General features: G+C 39.5%; 2 protein-coding genes across 2 annotated transcripts in view; both read right to left on the bottom strand.

The window, feature by feature from the left end:
* Window positions 1-4,865: 4,865 nt before the first annotated feature.
* Window positions 4,866-12,754, bottom strand: LOC130084215 (uncharacterized). The gene is made up of 2 exons (XM_056249447.1): window positions 12,305-12,754; window positions 4,866-5,427 (listed from the first exon to the last, which is right to left on the bottom strand). Exons 1-2 carry the CDS (start codon window positions 12,508-12,510, stop codon window positions 4,869-4,871), a joined length of 765 nt encoding a protein of 254 aa, XP_056105422.1. The 5' UTR covers window positions 12,511-12,754; the 3' UTR covers window positions 4,866-4,868.
* A 757-nt stretch (window positions 12,755-13,511) lies between these two features.
* The window catches only part of sfpq (splicing factor proline/glutamine-rich), a 34,627-nt gene continuing 25,549 nt past the window's right edge, over window positions 13,512-22,589 (bottom strand). Inside the window, exons 10-11 of the mRNA XM_056249708.1 lie at window positions 15,164-15,379; window positions 13,512-13,598 (exon numbers count right to left, since the gene is read on the bottom strand). Coding sequence (XP_056105683.1) covers window positions 15,353-15,379 — 27 coding nt within the window. The 3' untranslated portion in view covers window positions 13,512-13,598; window positions 15,164-15,352. The remainder of the gene's footprint in view (window positions 13,599-15,163; window positions 15,380-22,589) is intronic.

Consider the following 22,589-nt stretch of genomic DNA (forward strand, 5'->3'; position numbering starts at 1 on the left):
TATGCGCTCTGGCGATAGTCGCGCTGTCATTGACAGCGAGTTCAGCTCTGTGCCCAGAAAGGATATTTCCTGGCTCTTCGCCCAATTGACTGTGAGACCAAGATTCTCGAGGTGTTCGAGTAATATGGTCCTGTGTTCTATGAGCTCTGAATGAGATCGAGCTAGAATCAGCCAATCGTCCAAATAGTTCAAAGCTGGCATTCCCTGAAGTTTCAGGGGCGCGAGAGCCGCGTCCATGTACATCAAATGCCAGGGACAGGCCGAACGGTAGGACTGTGTATTGATATGCCTGGCCCTCTAAGGTGAATCTCAAAAATCGCCTGTGACGAGTGAATGTCAGACTCGCTGTCAGATCCACAGAGACTTGTGCTCTGAAAGGAGTGGCAAGTACTTTGGGGACATAATCATGTCTTGGTTTGAGGATGACCTTGGAGTCATTAGGCCCAAACTCAAGGCACGACGCACTAACAGAAAGTGCGTGTAAGTCACCCACCAGCTTGACTGAGGCGATAGCCACCAGAAAGGCGGTTTTCAATGAGAGATACTTAAGGTCCACAGACTGTAGAGGTTCGAAAGGGGCACCCTTCATGGCCTCCAGGACCAAGGAAAGGTCCGAGGGGGGGCGAGGAGGGTTCATCCTTCTAGCTCCCCTGAGCAAGCGGACTACAAGGTCGTTCCTACCCAGTGACTGGCCATGCGAATGTTTGACAAACGCAGCAATAGCCGCCACATATACCTTGAGCATGGATGGGGATCTACCCTTATCCAAGAGCTCCTGTAGGAAGGAGAGAACCTCCGACACCCCACAATCTTGTGGATCCAGGTTGCGAGCTGAGCACCAACCTGAGAACACTGACCACTTGGAACCATAAAGCCATCTAGTAGAGGGCGCTCTAGCTTGCGTAATCGTGTTTAACACTCCGTCGGGGAGACTGATGGGTACCCGTTGATGGCCCACACATGCAGAGCCCAAAGCTCGGGTCGTGGGTGCCAAATCGTACCCCCGGCCTGTGAGAGGAGATCTCTCCTCAATGGGACAGGCCACGGAGGCAAGCTCTGAAGCTGCATCAGCTCCAGAAACCAAACTTGGTTCGGCCAGAACGGAGCTACTAGAAGTACACAGGAACCGTTCTCCCTTATAGGCTTGATTACCTGTGGTAACAGCATGATCAGAGGGAAAGCATAGAGAGGGCGGCTGGGCCAGTGATGGGCAGCCCAGCCGCCAGTGATGGGCTGGGCCAGTGATGGGCTGGGCCAGTGATGGGTGCTGAACCCACACAAGGATGCGTTCTGCCAGTGCATGAAGGTTCCGTGATCTCAGACTGCCCTGGCGATTTATGTAGGAAACCACCAACATGTTGTCCGTGCGGACAAGGACATGGTGGCCCTTTAGAAGGGGAAGGAAGAACCGCAAGGCGTTCTCGACCGCCTTCATCTCTAGACAGTTTATGTGCAAGCTCTTTTCTTGGCTTGACCACAGGCCAAAAGTCGGTCTGCCCTCATAGAGGGCGCCCCAGCCCGAATTGGAGGCGTCTGTCGAAACCACTATCAGTTTAGAGATTACTCCCAGGTTTACACCTGTCTGATACCAGTCGACCGCCTTCCAGGGCTCCAGAGCTGTGACACAGTTCTGAGTTACCTTGAGACGTAAACGACCGGATGCCCATGCTCGACGCAGGACCCACGTCTTCAGCCAGTGCTGTAAAGGGCGCATGCGAAGCAGACCTAAACGAAGAAATTATTAAGTTGTGAATGGACTGTGTGTTTGGCATGCGTTTTTTAATAAAAAATTGCATACTTCACCTCCAATTGTCATGTTAAGGACAACATTATTGTTTTTTAGTCTTGGAACCTATTTTATTGGACTCCTTGACCACAAAAATGTACCCGTTGATACCAAATTTGTCATTATAGCTATGACAGAAGCAAAGATATGGGCCTCTCAAGTATGGTCGGCGGCCATTTTTAAAAAATGTGTGTATATAAGATACAAAATGTGATCTCACTTGTGTCTTAGGATAAATTTATTTCTATGGCCCTAAGGTACTTCCATACCAAAGGGGACCTTTGCATCATGACTTGAAGTCAAAAGTCACTTAACCTCCCTACTATCGGGTGAATATGTAAAGTAAAACAAATATGAAAATACATGTTATGTTATAATGTCATAAGCCACGTTGGCATTTTTTTTACATTAATGTTACCTGAATTTTCATTTTACACACTCCCTTTAATAACGTTACAATCATATTGTAATGCTTGTTTTGTGGCCCGTACAATTAATTAATTTTGCCCAAACTTCATAGATTGCAACAGTCTTCTCAACAGATTAACCTGCAGCCATGTGTTTCCCTTACGGTAGAATTTAGCTAGCAAGCCCATTAGCTAGTTTACATTTACATTTAAACTTTTTACTTCTTGAAAAAGGTTTGCGAGATTTTAGCAAATCAAGCCAGACACGTTGTCTTTCTAAAAGATCTGTATATCACCTTCAGATCTTAAATAATAACAAAGAATGATAATAGCCAAAGTTTGACTCACAGCTGTCTCAGAAAATGCTCACGAAGAAAAAACTCCCATCAAACTCTGGTGCATTGGTTGCAATTGATTGGGTGAATCTACTGACCCCGTCACTATCAGTGTCTCCATAGCAACGGATTATGGGTAGTTCTCTTCTGCCAAATATTTTATCGATTACTAATGGTGAAATGGTAACGTTTGTGGCTAATGGTAGGCTGAATATAAATATTAATAATAAAATAATCTTTAAACGCTTCATGACGCTGTTGTAAAGTTAAAAAAAATAATGACCATAACATTTTAATTTTTTATTGTAGAATTATCAATCACATTTTTGTGTTGAAATATATCAAAATAAAATGATATATGTATATATATATAATATATATAAATTTAAAAAAAAAATGTAATTGACAGTTCCGCGGTTACGTCAATACTCTGGGCGTCCAGTACCGCGGATGGTTTTACATGGTTTAGCCTACATTGGAGTATTAGTGGAAAGCTCTGTGCGTCTCATATTGAGGGTGCCATGTGCGTTGGTAGTAGATGTGACATAAGCGATATGACGCCCTGGGAATGAGAACGGGTTGGCATGGCACAGAGCGGATGAATCCAATGTTTTGAGGAGAATGTGCGGCTGTCAGTCACCGCGCAGGTGTGGATACTGGCATTCAGAATCACAGATTGTACGTTTTGGAAGTATGACCAACATAAGAATTTTCACCAGAAAATGTCATCTGAACAAGTAGTAACATCCACTTTTGTTCTGACCAACTAAAGGAAAAAAAGCATTGCAGTAAATCGCGCCGATTAAATCTAACGATCGCTTCATATCATGTCAAACCGTGCAAATTATACTTTGTTCTCAAATTGTTAATGTTAACAACATCAGCATTGCGTGACTACATTTAAAGCCTTCCCGATATGTATCCTTGTTTTCGCATGGGCCTGCTTGCGATCTCTTTTTTTCTGTAGCCACTCCGAAGTCTGAAGTCTTTTGCATTTTACAGCGGGTGAATCTACTGGTGATTGTCGTTTGAACCTTTCTGGACCCGCCATCACATTGATAAGTTTAATTATATCAAGTGCTGTGAGAAAAGGCTATATATCTCCACCTCCAACATCCTCACACGCAATATAGCCTACTAGCCGAGACTCCTTCTTTATGTGTACAGATGTGACCTAATGACGCAAAGACATGCTCGAATTTCCCGCGGAAATCCACCAGTAGGCCTACCACTGGAATTAAAAACATTATTACAAGCTTAACGTTTTAAATCGAGCTAAGGCAAGCAGATAGTTTTGAACCCTTTCCCACTCAACAGATAAAGCGTTGTTGAAAATCCGGTTTGCGTACCCCGAAGTGATAAAATAAAACAAAATTCTTTATCAAATGCATAGGCAAGACAAGTAGTTTGTTTATGGTTTGTATGGAAATTACAAACCTGCGCACATATATTCAAACGAATATAACTATAGAATAAATTTTTAATGCGCATGTGAACGCCATCAGGTCACAGGTTCGCGTTTAAAGTCTGTTTAGAGAGAACGCCGTCGTCTTAGTGGCCCCTAATGTAATAACAAATGATAATTTTGCTGGAAGTGAATCAATCAAAACTAACTTTAGCTGGAAATAACATTATTCAAAAATCGCTATAAAGCCAAAACAATCTCTGTTACCGTAAATTGTATGTTTATCTCTGTAAAGCTGCTTTGAAACAATCTCCATTGTTAAAAGCGCTATATAAATGAAGATGACTTGACTTGACGGCTGGTACGCACTAGATCAAAAAATTATTTTGGAGAATTTTTAACAGCTTTAATTTTAATCAAATTACTTTGCCACGCTGAAAAGACAGTAACACGCAGTAAACCTTCACCCACTTATCGGAAACTTTCGTTGGACCGATTGGGCAGGCCTTACATCATCAAAATCATTGATCCATAATTTGGCAAAACAAAAGTGACAGACTGAACGTTTTGAATGCTTATTTCTTCAAGTGTGAATTTGTCATTGTTTTGGAGCACAAGATAACAGTAAGGTAAGGCTAACAAAGCCACAAAAAAATAAATATTTAATGGGGACTTTAAATGTAGCAGCATCAAATCACTATCTTCTGTTTTATAGTTTATCTTTAAAGTTTTCGTCCTTGGTGTTATAAGGCCTGTATTGTAGATATAACAACCTGTATTAAATTTCCTTCTTTTTATACATCAACACACAACATATTTTATCATAATTTTGTTTTATTATAATGACATAAATGATAATTTTCACACATTGCTTGAGAGTAAACATTTGTAATTTCTAGTTATCTATCAGATATAGCAAAATATGAAATGCTACACTAAGATGTTAATTGTACCATTTCACCAGTCAGTGATTTTTCTAAATCACACTGCTTGGGTTTCTTTGGATATTGTTGAAGCCTCGCCCTCAGTGTGTTAACTTTGCTATCCAGCTCATCCATGAAACCCTCATCAACCGACTCACTGTCCCGGTCTTCCCCCGGCCCAGCGCCCTCTGCAGGGAGGAACACATGCAGCTGGTGTGTGTGAGACCGAGACGTGGCAGATGAAGCGCCGTCGAGGGAATGGCGGGTGGGGAGGAAAGTCTTTCCCCTGACAGATAACGCCTCGAGGTTTACGGGCTGCTTGCACTGCCTCTCTCTGCTCTCCGTGGGCCGCCGCTGACTGCGAGGAAGGGTTTGTCCAGGCTTTAGTACAGGCCTGAGAGGCTGAGAGAAATGCATGTACACTTGATGACTCTGCTGAGGTGTCTTTGTGTTCTCAGGGGTCTTGCAGGAGGGAAGAGATGGGCCACCACGTTTGCGTAAAAGGTGGTTTTTTGAAAGCCCCTCGAAAACAGCCCTCTGGCTTGGGGTGAACAGGGAAGGCTCACTGATACTGGGAGGGAGACCAAAAACAGACACATATGAGGTTAATCAGAAAAATATTAATGTAAGCGGAAGGAATGGAAAGATGAAGACCTACCGTTCAAAATAATATTTTTTTTGGGAAAGTTGTTTATAAGTTATTTTATTAAGTTTCATAAAGACACATTAAAAGGATCAAAGGTGACAGTAAACACATTTATAATGTGAAAAAAAGAAAAGAAAAAAGATTTCAATATTACGAAATGTTTCTTGAGATGAGCAGCACAGAAGTGTGTTCGAATTGAAGCAGCGCTGCGCAGACCGATCATTGTAAGACATCAAAGTACCGCGAGAGTTCTTCATGCTTTCGCATCGCTCTCGCGGTACTTTGATGTAGGCTAATACACCGATCAGTCTGCGCAGCGTCGCTGTTGAACAAACGACCTACTGATTTTCTGAATGATCATGTGACCATGAATGAAGACTGGACTGAAGATGCTGCAAATTCAGCTATGATATCTCCTGAATAAATTGAATTTTAATATATGTTCAAATAGAAAACAGTTGTTTTAAATATGTATTTTTCACAATATTACTGTTTTGACTACATTTTAATCAACTAGATGCAGCCCTGGGGCTCGTTCTTCGTACGTCACTTAAAACATCCGAGATCAAATGAGACATCTAATGCCGAGTTCAGACTGCACGATTTTAGCCCCGATTTTGGCTCGCCGACAGGTTTTGAGAAATCGCCGACAAATGCCCGAAATCACAGGCAAATCGGTGCTCGTTCATGCGAGTGATAATCACGCAGTGTGAATGAGCAAAGACGCGATCTGAGAGAATCGCCGACGAGTCGCCGACGCCCGTGAGATATTTGGCATGCTAAATATCTGGACCTGTCGGCGATTCACAATCCTGCTGTGTGAATGTGTTCTGACTGAAAACTACATCGGCGATGACCGACAGCCAATGAGAGAGCAAGATACAGGGAGGAGGAGTTATAGACCAGAATGTCAGTATTTTAATAGATAGGCCTATATTTACAATTATATCAAACAGAAACAAAGCACAAACATTTGCATGACCAGCAGCAACAGCAGGACATTTGCAAAACTATTTATTTACCCCCAACTCTCTTTGCAAAACACAGTCCTTGCTCCCCTCGTCTTCCCAACCATTTCCTGCATAAACTTTTTTCTTTCTTTTCATTTTCGCTACAAATCAGTGCACAGACAATTTGTAGTCTATCATTTTTAATAACAAATTCAGTGTCGCGCGAGAACTCCGGTCTCACGCACGCGTGATCTTCCGTTATTTCCTATCACTTCTCGCGTTTGTTTGGTTGTGAAACGTAGTTTGCGGTAGTAGTGGGAAGTTCGGATCATTTTACTGACTCGGATCTTTGAGTCTCGTTCAGCAAAATGAACGAATCTTTTTTCGAGTCATTTCGTTCATTTCGTTCATTTCAGCATAATATAATTAAAATGGCATGTTAAATATCCCAACACATCTAGAACTTACGAAAATGTTGATTACATTTGTAAAAATAATAAAAATAAATTATAGGGTAATGCAGCCAAAGCCAAATTATAAGAAACCGACATTTTTATGAATTGATTACTTGTTGGGTTTTAAGTTCAGGCTATTGCAGTCTGATTCTGTTAGTTCACCTCACCTCCTCATCCGAGACGTTCTTTCCTTTGCAACTTCATATTTATCAGGTTTGTTCTCCTCCTCTTGTGTCTCGAGACGTTAGTTGTCGACTCGTCAGTGTCTGACTCTGATCTGCGCTGTCTGCTGGGCCGTGCCGTGTGTGATACAGCAGGGCCGGAAAGAGTAATGATTAGTTCATCTTTCGAGTCTCGAGTTCGGGTTCGGCCGGGTCCGAGTCTTTCGTTCTTCCTGTCAGTCCCATAGAGGTTATGCTGTCAGTACCGGAAAGAGTAATGATTAGTTCATCTTTCGAGTCTCGAGTTCGGGTTCGGCCGGGTCCGAGTCTTTCGTTCTTCCTGTCAGTCCCATAGAGGCTATGCTGTCAGTACCGGAAAGAGTAATGATTAGTTCATTTTCTTCGAGTCTTTGGGTTTGAGTCCTTCGTTCTTTTGTCACGTGACCGCTGGTATCTCGCATCAAATACAATATTAGATTCGTATTATTGACTGCGTCTGAATGTATATTGTTTTATATTTAGGAATTAAAATACAAAATATGTGAAATAAACATTATCTGAAAAATAAAAGTTCCATCTTATTATTGTCCCTGTCCGTTTCTTTAAATGTTTCTTGTGCATCTGTGGTGTGTTTTATTATATATTATACATTAATTAACTACTATTATATTATACATTAACTACGTGCTTGTTTGTAAAAAAGGTTGTGAATTAGTAGGCTATTCAATACGGTGACAAGTCACGTGACAAAAGAACGAAGGACTCAAACCCGAAGACTCAGAAGATGAACTAATCATTACTCTTTCCGGTACTGACAGCATAGCCTCTATGGGACTGACAGGAAGAACGAAAGACTCGGACCCGGCCGAACCCGAACTCGAGACTCGAAAGATGAACTAATCATTACTCTTTCCGGTACTGACAGCATAGCCTCTATGGGACTGACAGGAAGAACGAAAGACTCGGACCCGGCCGAACCCGAACTCGAGACTCGAAAGATGAACTAATCATTACTCTTTCCGGTACTGACAGCATAGCCTCTATGGGACTGACAGGAAGAACGAAAGACTCGGACCCGGCCGAACCCGAACTCGAGACTCGAAAGATGAACTAATCATTACTCTTTCCGGTACTGACAGCATAGCCTCTATGGGACTGACAGGAAGAACGAAAGACTCGGACCCGTCCCGAACCCGAACTCGAGAGAGATGAACTAATCATTTCCAGTACAGATTCAGAAACCATATGTTGCGCAATGCGCATGCGCGATCAACACAAAATGAACGAATCACTCTCTGAGACAAGTAACTCGGTAGTCCCGAGTCATATTAAAGATTCGTTCAAAATGAACGAATCGTTCATGAACGACACATCACTAGTTTGCGGACCAGGCAGAAGTTGTCGGCGATTCTTTCTTTTGTAAAGTCATGCAGTGTGAAACCTCCTGTCGCCGATCCATCGTGCAGTGTGAACACAGCAGCAACTGAATGTTACCCCAGATAGTCATGCAGTGTGAAAACAACAGTGACCCGATTATTTAGAAAATCGTGCAGTCTGAACTCGGCATAAGATGATCATCGTGCTAATCATGATCCGGCTAATTGGGTTCTTTGAACACACCTGTTGTTTATGATTAGTATCGCTGGATTGAGTTATCTGAGATAATTGCGCGTTCATGCGCTGGGTTAAAAGGGGATATGTATCGATAGTAGAAACATTGATCAGCAACGCTGCTATTGGCTGCTCACCGTGGCCAAAGAGCGCGCTCAGTTTTACTCTGCAGCAGAGCAAGAGCTATTGCTAGAAGGTTATGCTGAATTTGAAAACTTAATTACAAGTTTTCACCTAAAATGTGCAAAGCCAGGAGAGAGGGCTGGCAAAAAGTAGCCAATTAAGTTTGTAGTGAGTTTGTAGTTTAGATGTTTTTATCACTTATTACAGTATATATATTTTTTATTTTAATAATTTCTAAATAATTAATAACTTTGTTCATTGTAATGTCAGTCACCACCCACTACTAGAACATGGGAACAAGTAAAAGTGAAGTACTAGAATATTCTACATAATGGTAATTTGTACTATAGGCTACTATAGTCTCTTTTAAAAAGGCACTGTTAATAAATGTTTGCTTGTTTATAAAAGCAACCAAGAAAAAGGCTGAGAAAAAAAGAAAAGAAAAACAAACAGGTGGTGGTCCTGCACCCCCACATTATACCCCGGCAGAAGAGCTGGCCCTTGGGTTGAATGTGAACCGACCCGTCCTGGGTTCAGCTCTTCCTCAGACACACAGCAGGGACCAGTAGCAGCAACTCCTTCATTACTGGTAAATGAACTTTAAATGATCTTACACTGGAAAATATTTTTTTGCTGCACTATAGGCCTATAATCCCAATGGCTGGTCCAGCCATATCAACTGTTAAACCTTGAGTAGGCCTAGTGATGAATTGCTTACTTGTGAAAGTGTGCATGTGTGAAACTACATGTAGCCTAGTTAATGTAAAAAAATATGTTGCCATGAGTTATTGATCACATTTCCCCCAGTGGACTTCATTGTAATGAAATTGTGTTTTCCTCTTTTGTGCAGTTTTAAATACCAACACATTTATCTGTTCCAAGTGGCTGAACCATGTGCAGTAAGTGGACTTTTCCAAACTTTACATCAAAAGGGAAGAAAGTACAACACTTTGTAATGCCCATTTCCCCACCAATGCACAGGACAGTGAAGAAACTCTCTCAGATGACTGTCTTTTGGAGAAAGTATCTTTAAATAACTTAACTTAATTTACACTTGAGTACCTATTATTTCTGAATGCAATATGTGTTGCAGGAGTCCACATCTACAGAAAGGCCTACAGAAGAGTCTGCACAAAGCAGTTATACAGAGGTGGGCAGTGTATACTTTTCCTTTTATTTTTTGTTGCATAAGGCTTGTGTTGAAAGGTTTAACCCAAGCCCCCCTGCCCCTAGAAAATAGAGTATTTTGGGGGGGACAACTTAAAGAAAAAAAAACTGGCACTATAGAGTTAGAGATAGAGTTACTTCAAAGGAACTTCAGAGTAAGTGCTAATATATTATTTCACACAGAGTACTATTGCTGACCTTGCATAGTATCTCTTATTGCAGGCAAAATATGACTTGATCACTGGCTTTTCTTTACAAAGAACAATTTAAATAAAAAATCAAAGAACTAAGCATATTTGTCTTGTCTTTTATTAAACATTTAATGAAATGTTTTATATTTTTGCTGATGGTGGAAATGTTGTGTAAATGGCACATGTAATGTCACAGGCCCTGTCAAGTGCAACCCTCAGGCTTTTCAGACACTGAAATCTTCCCTTTAGTTGGCCAAAGTTCATTTCATTGTGTGACCATCTCTTGGCTAGAGCTGCATTGTAACTGTGTATGTAATACAGTGAGCTTGATATTTATACTTTTCCTTACCATGTTCAAGTAATGTGGATAAATGTGAATCTCTGTGCTTCCACATTTGTGATATGGAACAGTCACACACCATCTAGAGATTTTAGTCTGTCAACTGCCTTTTTTTAAATGTGATATAATATTACTAATCTGGAATATTAAGAATTGTAATAGTAACTTGGCTGCACATTTACATTGTGATCCCCCTTTCTGTTCACAAAATCCCCTTCATAGAGGCCTTGATGGGAACATGTGTGCAGTCTATTGACCAATCACATTAGTGAAGCCTGAGGGACATATCTGTGTCATATTAATCGGCATGTTCATGATTGCATGATCTTCATTAAAAATTATAATACCTGCGTTGGCTAAAAAAGAAGAAAAAAAAACCTGCTATAGCCTACAACCTTGGGTCTAAACTGGCTTGGAAATGCCACAAAAAAAAAAAACACCCTAAAAACTGCTTGAGCGCCAGGGTAAACTTTGTGAATGACACGACAGACAGCACTTATCAAGTTCTCCGCATCTCCAATAGTTTAAAGGAAAAGAGCCACTCGCAAATAATATCAGGACAATGCACACAGTTTGTGCTGTTATTAAAGGCCGACTCCGACGAGTCGAACAATTAATGTACGTTTCCAAAAAATAATTGATGTAAATGACATCCTCACGAGTCATGAGAAAAATTATATCTCTCAAAAAGTACACTATCGCGCTGCGTTAAAGACTTCTCGTTTCACCTCCGCTTATAAAGCCGCGATCTAATCCTGTTTACATGAAATAAGCCTGCTCACGAGCAGGTTCAAGCTAGCGGGCACCTGTTGCTATGACAGCAAGTCTAGGATGAGCTTCGAAGAACCAAACGATCCAAAATCATGCCAAATCGTCAACAATCAAATCCAGCTAACTTGACGCACGAAGAACGAGCCCCTGGTCAGCAAAGATTCTTAAAAAAAATCGTATTGACATCAAACTTGAAAAGTAGTGAACATTTTCACTTTAAGATGTTAGAATTTTGATAACTACGAAATAGGCCTACCAACTACTCCCAAACAATACAAAGATATTTTTTGAACGAATAATTTATGATATTTGTAAAAAAAACATTAATAATAATTCACACCTTCCATTTCCTCTGCTGCTTTTAATAAAAATATGGCCATTATACAGGTGTACTGCTTGAGAACCCCTTGGAACATTTAGCTGCTGTCATTGGATAATCAGTGTAATTTAGCTGTTGTTTTGTGCGAGCTGTTTGGGTGTGTTGCCACGCAAGAGGAACGTTTCTCAGGTTTCTAGAGCGTTCTCCACCTGGTTCTCCATGGTGTATAGCAGTTTTTGACACTTCCTGTTACTGGCTGATGAAGACGCGTCTACAACAGCATTGAAGTTGAATGCAGACCCCAACAAACTACTAATTCTGGGTATTGCATTGCTGTAGGCATTACACTTACTCTGAATTTTAAAAATAATTAAAATTATTTGCAACATTTAGATGAAAATTAATTTTACAAATATTGTATTGAAATACTAGATTAACCTAAATTTCAATTTCATGTGCCTTCAATTTTCTTAAGGATATTAATATCGTTAAAAATTAGACATAATACATAGATCCTGTTATTCAATGATTTTTTGATGTATTAAAATTCCACTGTATTTCCTCCTGATTTAATGCATTCAAAATAGTTTTGTTGGTCTAAACCAATGTATTTAGATGGATTCAGTGATGTTAAAAGTTTTAATTAAGGACTTTTCTAAAATTGTTCCCTGGAGTCCCAGCCAATAGACTTCGAGGCGCCAGGTATCAGCTTACCTGAGAGGCACCATGGTGTTCCGACCATGTGTTGATCTGGACAATGATGGAAGCCTGAAATCATCTCTGCTCCATGAGCCAGGAAGAGGGATCGCGGAGCTGGAGAGCAGGTACGTCCGGACCAGAGTGCGGTTTCTCTGCATTGCCCACTGATGCTTTAACTCCACAGTGTTCACGCTCAGTGCAGAAGGTCTGGCTGCACTCATGTCTGCACCGACAGCACCAGACGGACTGCAGCCGCCCCTCGGGGGAGCATGTGTCTACATACAGTGATCAATCATTCATGCACATTAAAAATACATCAGGCAAGCCCATTGGTCGCACTCCACCAAATTCTCCCTTTCTTTCGTTCCGTTGTCATCCTACAGCACAAAGAAAGACTTGAGCGTTTCTGAGACATCATGGCACATGGAGATATCTGATGGCAGGGTTGTCTTTGAATCATCTTCAGTTTAATAAAACCCAACGTTGGCAAATTAATTCTGACATGTACCTCAGAAGAACCATTTAAAATACACTAGAACGCATGTAGTAGTACATGATTTAAAATGAGCACATCCCAAGCTAAATACACACAAAACCTAGTCTTAGATTTGTGCATCACATTAAAGTTAACTTTAGCTGCTAACTGCCATGTCAGTAAATATTTTTGGTGATTCAGTAAATATATAGCGAGTGACTGTCAAATTTATTAATCTAAAAGGATGTGAGTTTAATAGTTACTAAATCACAACACTAACAATCCCTGAGAAAATCCTCAAAACATGGTCTAAAAAGCCTAACCCACATTTACCCCACCGCACTTCTCAGACTGCAGGTTTATTTTTCTTTTTGAACTACTTCCAGCAGTAGCTGTCAGCCAATAGAACAACAGTGATAAAACAAGAGAAACATAGCACCTTGACCTTAATGGATACTGGACATCAGCCTGGGTGCTACTGGGTTACAGAGGTCTGTCTGCGTTTATAGACCGCTCAAACATGTCTGAGTTTGTTTTAAAGAAATCTTGCCAGTAAGTTTAATAAACGGACATTAGATTTATATGATAAAACCAAACTGGTAATATACTAGCAACACCTCTAAAACATCAATTTTAAAGTCCGCTAGGGTCTGCACGCACAGTTAAAACTTGCAATGGTTTCATCTAAAAAAAAATATATATTCACAAAACTAGACAAAGGTATCTTGACAGTTTATTAAAAGAAATAAAAAAAACATTGGATATAATCATGATGCATCCAGTGCTGCACTAAAGATTTCCCAGCTCTCATCTGTGCGTCACACTCCCACAGGACTATACAGGACAAAGAAAAATAAGGTAAAAATTAGTAATTTGGTTACATAACAGTATTCTCTCATCTTGGATTAAAACCAGTACGATTTAACGCCAAGTAAAAGGATGTTTTTACACTATTACATGCACACAGGAGAGAGAAAGAAATATGAAATATAACAAATAAAACATTTTTTTTTTGTAAATGTAAACCTTATTAAAAAGGTGCTCTAAGCGATCTCAGGTTTTTTTTTTTAGGCAGAATTTTTTTTTGTCAAATACAGCAAATATCTCCTCACTATCCGCTAGCTGCCTGTCCCCTGAACACACTAAAAAAAAACACGGTCTCTGTAGACAGCTCAGGCTCCACAAATGGTAACAAAAACAAACTAGTCCAACCTGGACCACAAAACAAACAGTGTTCCAGCCAATAACCAACAAGAATGATTTGGGGGTGGGGGGTTAGTGAGGGTCGAGCTAGCCTCCGTTTTGTTTGACTAAACTTCGAACGTCAACAAGAAGTGACGTCGCCCAACATCACTAGAGCACCTTTAAAATACACAGGTCAGTAAATGTGATATTTATAATGGGTTTGTGAAGATAGTTTTAAATTTACTTAATCTAAAAGTTAATTTAAAAAATGATAGCTTTCAATTATACTGTAATGTTGAATGACTATAATTACTTTGTACTTAAAAAAACACATTACGGAAATTTGGAGATGTGAAATTATTTACTACCTAAATTTTGTATCGATTGACAGCACTACACACTAGTGATGTATGTCTCGAGACCGGTCTTGGTCTCGAGACCACTTTTACATGGTCTCGGTCTTGTCACGGCCTTGACGGTCTTTGGTCTTGGTCTTGTCTTGGTCTCGGACCTCTCGGTCTTGTCTAGATCTCGTTGTCTCAGACCGACGGGGTCAGGGGATTTAGCAATATCAATATCCACGACGATATCCGCAACGGATTGAAGCGCGCGTCCGAGTGAAGACAGTGCGGTGCGCGAGCCGTATCCGCGCCACTGATCGCAGCGGCAACGAGCACTTTGATCACTTGATTTAAAAAACACATATCATGTACAGTTTTTGATGTATTAATATTTAGTAAAACACATATCAGTGACATGATGGGTTTTAACTTCATTCAGGAGATTTTGGGTAACTGCACAACTGACAGATGACTTTGAGCGCACCGCCAACGGTGTGTGTGTGTAACCATAGCGACAAAACAACCAACTTTTGGATCCTGGACTTTAGCTTATAATTTTGTTTTTAAAAATATAATTATGTATTTAAAAGTTGCAGAATGTATTCATTTGGAGACTTCGAAATCGGCAGAGATAGGCAGGCAATGCAAAACAAAATCTTACAAGTTATTGCTTAGCTTCAACAACACTAGTCTGTTTTTTTCCCCCCTCCGGTCTCGGTCTTGGTCTCGACTTGGTCTTGGTCTTGGTCTTGTCTTGGTCTCGATACCCTCTGGTCTTGGTAGTGTCTTGGTCTCGGTTTAGGCGGTCTTGACTACAAGTCTACTACACACACTCATATATAAAATATACTTTTCCATTACAACATCACAGACCTGCACATTATTGTCCACTGCGCAGGTACATCTCGTGCCGAACAAGTCGATAGTTCCGAGAACAGGTTCCTCGGTTGATCTAAAAGACAAGACCTTTTTACTCCATCACGCAAACACAAGCGGGATCATCACTTGCTTGTCATCGTCTTCGGTGAATGCTTACCCATTCCTGAAACGGTATGATGCTTCTTAACCTCCTTCAATCACCTGAGGCCCCTGCAGTAAGAGAAAGACAGTGAGGATACAGAAATACACAGGCTTTTATCATTAACAATAATATCTAATACTACATATATGAAATGGAAGACAAAAGGTATTAAAGCTACTTTAGTTCTTTCCAAAATCAAAATTCCCTCTTAATGAAAAAAATAAAGCACATAACGTGCAAGTAAGTGGTTAGGCATATTCAAGTTAAACATAGCCAAGTCACTTTTTTTTTATTTTTTTTATATATATATACTGCTGAAGAGCAAATATGACTTCATGCAAAAACACAGTTGCTGTATAGATCACTAACTGACATGGTAAATGACATTTGGACTCATTTCAATACAGACGACACCACCTCAAACACGATTGCCGATTTCTAAAAGATAAGGATGTTGGGTTACAGATCTGCCTCTCTGAGGCAGCCACTAGGTCAAAAGGGCAGTTCTGGCATCACACTCCATAGAGATGAAAACTCAAGGTCCATACTAGGGTTATCAAAATGACAGATTGGGACCAAGGCGAATGGATCACAGTGTAGATAAACAGACACCTACACATACATCCAGACAGTCAAAATGCTGATCCAGCATTATACATATGATGTAAAGATCTGCCCCTATCATCCGCAGTAGGAATACGCACACACACACACACTCACCAGAGTGAATTTAGGGCACCATTAATAGAGTCTGCACAGTGTTCAGTAACATGGCTGCGATACACTGCTGGAGAATGAGTCACTGACATGAGTGCAATACTTTTGTGAAGAATATAAGAACACAATAGATTTGGGAAAACACCAAAGAAATGCACTTTCATTACCCAGAGTATGTCCCACCCCAGTCCACATAGAAAAAGTTCATAAAGAGTGGAGGCAGCATGTTTCTGTGATATAAATATACCAAATAGTTATGAATATATATACACACCAAATAGTTATGAAGTAAACAGGCTGGAAAGACTGCCAGGTTTGAGGAGAAGAGAGAGAGAGAAAGAAAAACTACTTAAACTGACAGATGCATTTTTGCAACAAGGCAAAAAAAAAAAAACTTAGACTACCCAATATAGTGATTTGTTGCACACTACTACAGATCATGTTGATAGACAAGGTTTAAGCACTCAAGAGATTGGAGAGAATATGAGTGGGAAAAGTCTGCCGGATATATATAAGTCTGCTTATATTGTGGAATCTAATATGCTTGGCATCAGAAAATAAAGCTGAATTAATAGTTCATACTAAGCTGATCCAAACATCGCCCAAAATCAGTCATCATAAGGGAAACTACTAAGTACAGACAACTAATAAATACAATTATAAAATTTACTGACAAGATTTTTATATTATTAAAAAATCTATTAAAAAAAGTTCTTATGAACTATTTCAAAGAATCCTGAAAGTAGTATCATGGTTTCCACAAAAATATTAAGCAGCAAAATGTTTTAGCATTAAGAAATATTTCTTCAGCAGCAAATCAGCATACTAAAATGATTTCTGAAGGATCTTGTGAAACTAATGACTGGAGTAATGCTGCTGAAAATGTAGCTTTGTTATCAGGAATAAATGACATTTACAAATACATTAGAATATAAGAATCATTTTAAATTGTAATCTCACAATATTACTGTTTTCACTGCCTTTTGATCAAATAAATGCAGCCTCAGTGAGACTAAAATATATATATATATAAACAGACACCGAACTTCAGAAGGATGGGAGTGTATGTATGTGTATATACAAGCAATGAACAGGCAATTGTGTCGGATTTTGCCGCTTGACCGCTAGAGCTTCCAAATTTCTATATGAAAACAAATAGTATGATTTCTCCATGTACTCATCTATTCTGAAATCTGTTCAACAAGGCAAAAACCATGTTGCTATTTTTCATTAATTAAAAAAATAGGAAAAAAAAAAAGTGAAATCTAGTATACAAAAAGGAAAATAAAGGCAATTACTCTTGAAATTGAGTTTATTTTTTTTCTGAGTCTGTTCATGTTTAGAAAGACCCCACACACAACAGTGAAATTTGTTGTGCCTTTTAACTAAACTCAAAAGTGAACTGAAAATAAGAGCTTTATCTGAACATTTCTATTCAGATTATAGTTCTCAGCACCTTAACCATCATAAACGGACCACATTTTGTATCGCCCCTGCATAAGCAGAAAGAAAATATTGCTTCTCACAGTACCTCGAGTCAACAGAATGCCACCACCCCCTCGATCGTGAGGTTCTTGATATTTCATTAGTGTGCAGTGCTTAAATGCATGATGCCTGGTGAAGCAGAGATGCTTGCTGCTGTCCCTGAAGACAGCTACTGTGTGGAAGACATTACAGAGCAGCTGAAATACACACAGAGGGAGCCAAAGTACCAAACACATTTCAAATAGTGCTTACAAAAACAATTTCTGCACTGTGAATCCATTTTCAGGAGTGTGATGCCAGAACCCTGGAAGTATTTCAACACAGCTGATGAAAGTAGTACTTTATTTTCATGGAACAAAGACAAGATCACTTACCTTTTCCGGTGATATGCAAGCACACCTCTTGATGCAAATAAGTCCAGGCTCAACTGTCCACTGATCTGTAGAACTAATCCTCAATGTTACCAACTGCTGGAGTCTGTGGGTAAGCTGGACACTGGCCCCTAATGCTCAGCTATAGCACCACCATTCACTCAATACACAGTACAGACAGAGACAAGCTCTTGTCATGTTGCTAAAGTCTCAGGAGCCTGAAAAAGGCAAGTATCCACTGTATTCTGCCATGGGGGAAAACAGTCTTAACCACAGAGTCTGAATCACACTATAAATAGTATATGGAAATTCATGGTCCCAGTCTACAGTGCTAACTACATGCAGGGGATGTCAAAAAACTGGAGAAAGTTGACATACTCTGTGTGAATTCCAGCTAGCCTAACCAAAATTTAAGGAATTTATTCACTTTTAAAGTGTGTCTTGAATTAAGGCCCATTTACACCAAGGATGATAACTATAAATATATAGTTCTAAAAACCGTTAAAGAATATTAAAAATACTCAATATTAAAAAATAGTAGTCCACACCACAGCTATAACGATAACGGCATGTTGTTGGAATCACTTTCGGAACAATTTTATCCTGCTGATGAACGATAGAAACATTGACAGCCAATCAGAATCAATACGGCTATAACGAGCTTGAACATTTAAAGCAACAGACATGTTAACACTTCGAATAAACAGAACAATATTGTTCGGTGGTGTGGACGGTAATATCGTTATAGGTGTGAACGGGCCTTTAAACACTATATAAAAAGTAATTCCAATGGCTCAAAAGTTGGATGTGTCAAATATTTACCCAGTAGTTTACAATCCCTTGTGTCACTCCAAACCAATGTGACTTTCTTCTGACTAAGCCTGTTTACGCCTAAGATGCGATTTGGTGGTCTCACAAGTAGACGAGGGAGACACGTTCCAGTTTACACCTGGTTTTAGGGGGAATCGCACGACATTGTTTTCAACTAAAAACAGAAAACACGACAATGGCGTTTTGGGGGGGCTGAAGACGCAAACTTTTGAAAGGGGGTTTCAAAGTCAAGTTTTTGAAAACGACACCATTATTGTCTCCATGTAAACTACAAAAACTCAAATGTGTGAAAACTGTGACGTTATGCGCATCGGTTTTTATGCGCGCCGTTTCTTCACAAAATTACAATTTAGTAGTTTTCGTGGATCCCTGTCAACGACGAGCTTTTTGAAAACGTCGTCTTCTGCAGAAGAAAAACGCAAAGGAAACACTTTTTTGTTTTTAGTGCATCGTTGATGTGTAAACGTAAACTTAAACCGTCTCCTTTGTCCACTTTAAATCACTTCTGTCCTGATTTCTTAGAGAGGAGAGTCTATGTGCGGGTAAATCTATGGGCTTACGACGGAAACATACACAGAGCAGCTTTCATTTCTGCTCTGACAGCCGCAAGATCGTGCTGAACTCAGTGAGTGCATGTTAGAAATCAGGAATGTTGAGAGAACTTTGTGCTTGGTACATATTCGTCTACAAACCAAACTTGGGTCTTCAGCCAACAAAGTTTAAATCTTGTCTGGCTTACGTGCTTCCCATTATGTTTAGGCATTAAGTCAGTAGGCGGAGAGTAGGCAGCTTTTGTGCCTGTTCAAAGGAATTCGTCTACATGAGCATCTACACTACGAAAGCAACCCAGTCTAATGCATTCAATTACTTCTGGAAGAGGTTGAAAGTGGACAAACTCAAAACCCTTTTGACCCAATTTACACCTGTATTTAGATTTGTCCACTTGTGATCTGATCGCCCAAAACATCTTAATACCAGGTGTAAATGGGACCTAAAGGTGCGGTCACATTTATCGTTGATCTGTGAAGTTTCACACATTTGTCTTTAGTCAAGCCTTTTTGGAGTCATCTGAACAAATTATATTGAGGCGACTCTGAGAGGGGTATGGAATCATGATTGGCCATTCCACTCATTCATTCTTTATTTTATTATTTGAGATACATAACCAGTGAAAAGATAATTCCCTTTTTTCTTTTAAATAAATGCTTTTTTAAAAACTTTCTATTCAAAGAACCCTGAAAAACTTCTATCACGATTTCCAAAAAATCATCAAGAAATACAACTGTTCAACAAATCATCATACTGGAATGATTTCTGAAGGATCAAGGGACACTGAAGACTGGAGTAATGATGCTGAAAATTCAGATTTGATCACAGGATCAGGAAAAATCAACCTTAAATAAATTTGCACAATCGGAAATCCTCCCCTCCCTCACACAAATTCACCTCTTGATTTGAAAATTGAAATTTTGCTAGTGTGACCATGCCTTAACACAAAGGCATGGATTATATTGTACATTTCCTATGGACTAATATTGGAGCTTTTTGATGAGCTTGAAAAATGCTTTCCCACTATTTATTTGTGCAACTCAGAAGAAAATCATACAGGTTTGGAATGACACAAGGGTGAGTAATTTTAATTGAATGACCCATCACTTTAAATATGGTCTGAAGTTGATTAGTGATTCCCCTCCCTGATCCCTCTTCGCCCGGTGTGAATCAGGACTAAAAATATAATAAATAAAAAAATCCACCTTATTCTTCAACGCGGAAGTAAGCTATTTTCTGTGAATGTGCTGAGACTTCAGATTAATTTGCCGCTATAGAGAAACTACAAGAATAACAAAATGCTGCAAATTGTAAAATAATTTTAAATTAAAATAATAACAAGTATCAGTTTGCAATATCAAGCAGCATAACAGCCAGTTTTTGTACAGCTAAAATAACTGAAACTGGATGAGAACAGAAACCGACACATTCAAGTTACAATGGCCGCGTCCGCTCTTACGTTAAAAATAAGGTGGATAGATGTAAACTGTAGAGCTAAATTGATTAAAAATAAAATAAATAAATCCCTATTAACTATCAAACAGCCACAATTAAAATGGTTTGATTGCAGGACTTGGCAGACTGTGAAATAATCATGCGTTTTGCACTTACCAAGCCTGGAGGTGGTGTAGTGTTCTTGAAAAATGAGAAGCCAGTTTATTTTTATCTTTCTCTTCCTGCTAATATCCAAGAAACTAGCTACAAAAGCTTCAGGTGGGAATTTGAAAACTCTTCACCTTCTCAAATACTTTTGGCCTTGAATGTATGGGAAAATGCAGGAGAATATTCAGATTAATTAATTTCCTGATGCTTCTAAACAGCCCTCCTGTCATTGTTCAAACACAGAATACTCAAAATAATATAGTCTACAGAAAAATATTAGATTATGTTTTTTGACAATGCATAGTAGTGATGCACGGTTCGCGGTTATATACCCGAGGACACTGAGGTCAAGTAATAAAAGGATTCCAAAAATTGCAGTTGGATGACAAATAAATCATTAATGCGTTGATTTTAAAGACCTGGAACTATCGTTTCACAGTAAAACGCAAGATGTTTCACTCTTTTACTTTTTCAACAACAATGTATATCTCTTCAGGGAAAACCAATAAAAGAATACAATATGCCTAGAGCTCCTCTTAGTGGTCATTATATAAAACAAAGGAACCTACATGAGGCATTGCTTAATAACTTGACAGCTTTAACTAAAAAATAAAGTGAAAATTCTGAAGTGTTTTCCTACATAATGATGGAAGCAATTTTCCATAAAATTTGTTTTAATGTGCAAATTCCATGGAGTTCATGTCAAAGTCTTTTTTATTAATCATCAGCTAATTTCACAATCAAAGACCATAATGGGAGAGAGAGCGGCATCAGCACTGGTCATATAATTTAGTCTCGCTAAGTCAACTGTGTGTTCAGGATGCAACACTGAACATTGAAGTTTCATTTGTGTCAGCTTGCTGAAGAAACACGGAGCTACTTGAAACACATGAAGAGACCAGCAGTAACGGAGTTTGCACATGCAGCACCATCATCATGTGGAATGTGTGTAATTTTTAACAGGACTTTATATACTTCATAGCTCTGGGGCCGTATTCCCAAAGAAGTTTAAGGCTAAAAGTAGCTCCTAACTGGCGAATTTAGGAGCAACTCCTAAAAATAATGGGCGTGTCACTCCTAACTTTAGGACTCCTAATTTTTTTCACACATACCCCTTTTCCACCAAATCGAACTGGTTCGGAACTGGTGCTGGTTCAAAGTTGGTTCAACTTGCAAACCTTCTCAGAACCTGTTTGTTTTTCCACTAGAGCGCCCAACGAACGACGTCGTTACGTCACTGTGTACGTCGTCATACATCTTAGCTAGAAACGCTTGCAAGTACAACATTACTTTGGGATTATCTCTAACTCGTGAACCAAGAAGGCTTTAAAAACAATTGAAATATGTAAGTATTTTAATCTTTTCCTTTGATATGTAATCTTTTCTGATTAGTTATGTACCCCTGTCTTGTGTCTTTTTTTCTTTCCAATTATTTGTTGTATATTGTGACTGTTTTCTCCTTTGCTTACATAAAAAAAAAAAAAAAAAATAGAAACGCTTGCGCCAACTTCAAGCATAACAATTACAATGGCGGACTACATCGTGTTTCTGCAAATGTTTCTCCTGGCTTTGCGATCCTATATTATGTCAGAAATTATGTTATCTAAACCAGCCCCCGACGTAAGCATGACGTGGTAAAAGAACGGTGCTAGTCTAGCAAAGAGTTGGTGCCGCTTTGGAACCAGTTTTCCTGGCCGAGAACCGGTTCTTTGGCTGTCGAAAC

This window comes from Rhinichthys klamathensis, unplaced genomic scaffold (genome assembly GCF_029890125.1).
Source record: "Rhinichthys klamathensis goyatoka isolate OS25496 unplaced genomic scaffold, OSU_Roscu_1.1 h1tg000060l_1, whole genome shotgun sequence".
NCBI lineage: Eukaryota > Metazoa > Chordata > Actinopteri > Cypriniformes > Leuciscidae > Rhinichthys > Rhinichthys klamathensis.

Bases quoted from the DNA above. Each gene is read 5' to 3' on its own strand.
- LOC130084215 (XM_056249447.1), bottom strand. From the start codon at position 12,510: ATGAGTGCAGCCAGACCTTCTGCACTGAGCGTGAACACTGTGGAGTTA. The intron at 5,428-12,304 runs GTAAGCTGATAC...TCTCCCTCCCAG, and splicing joins AACACCATGGTGCCTCTCAG to TATCAGTGAGCCTTCCCTGT.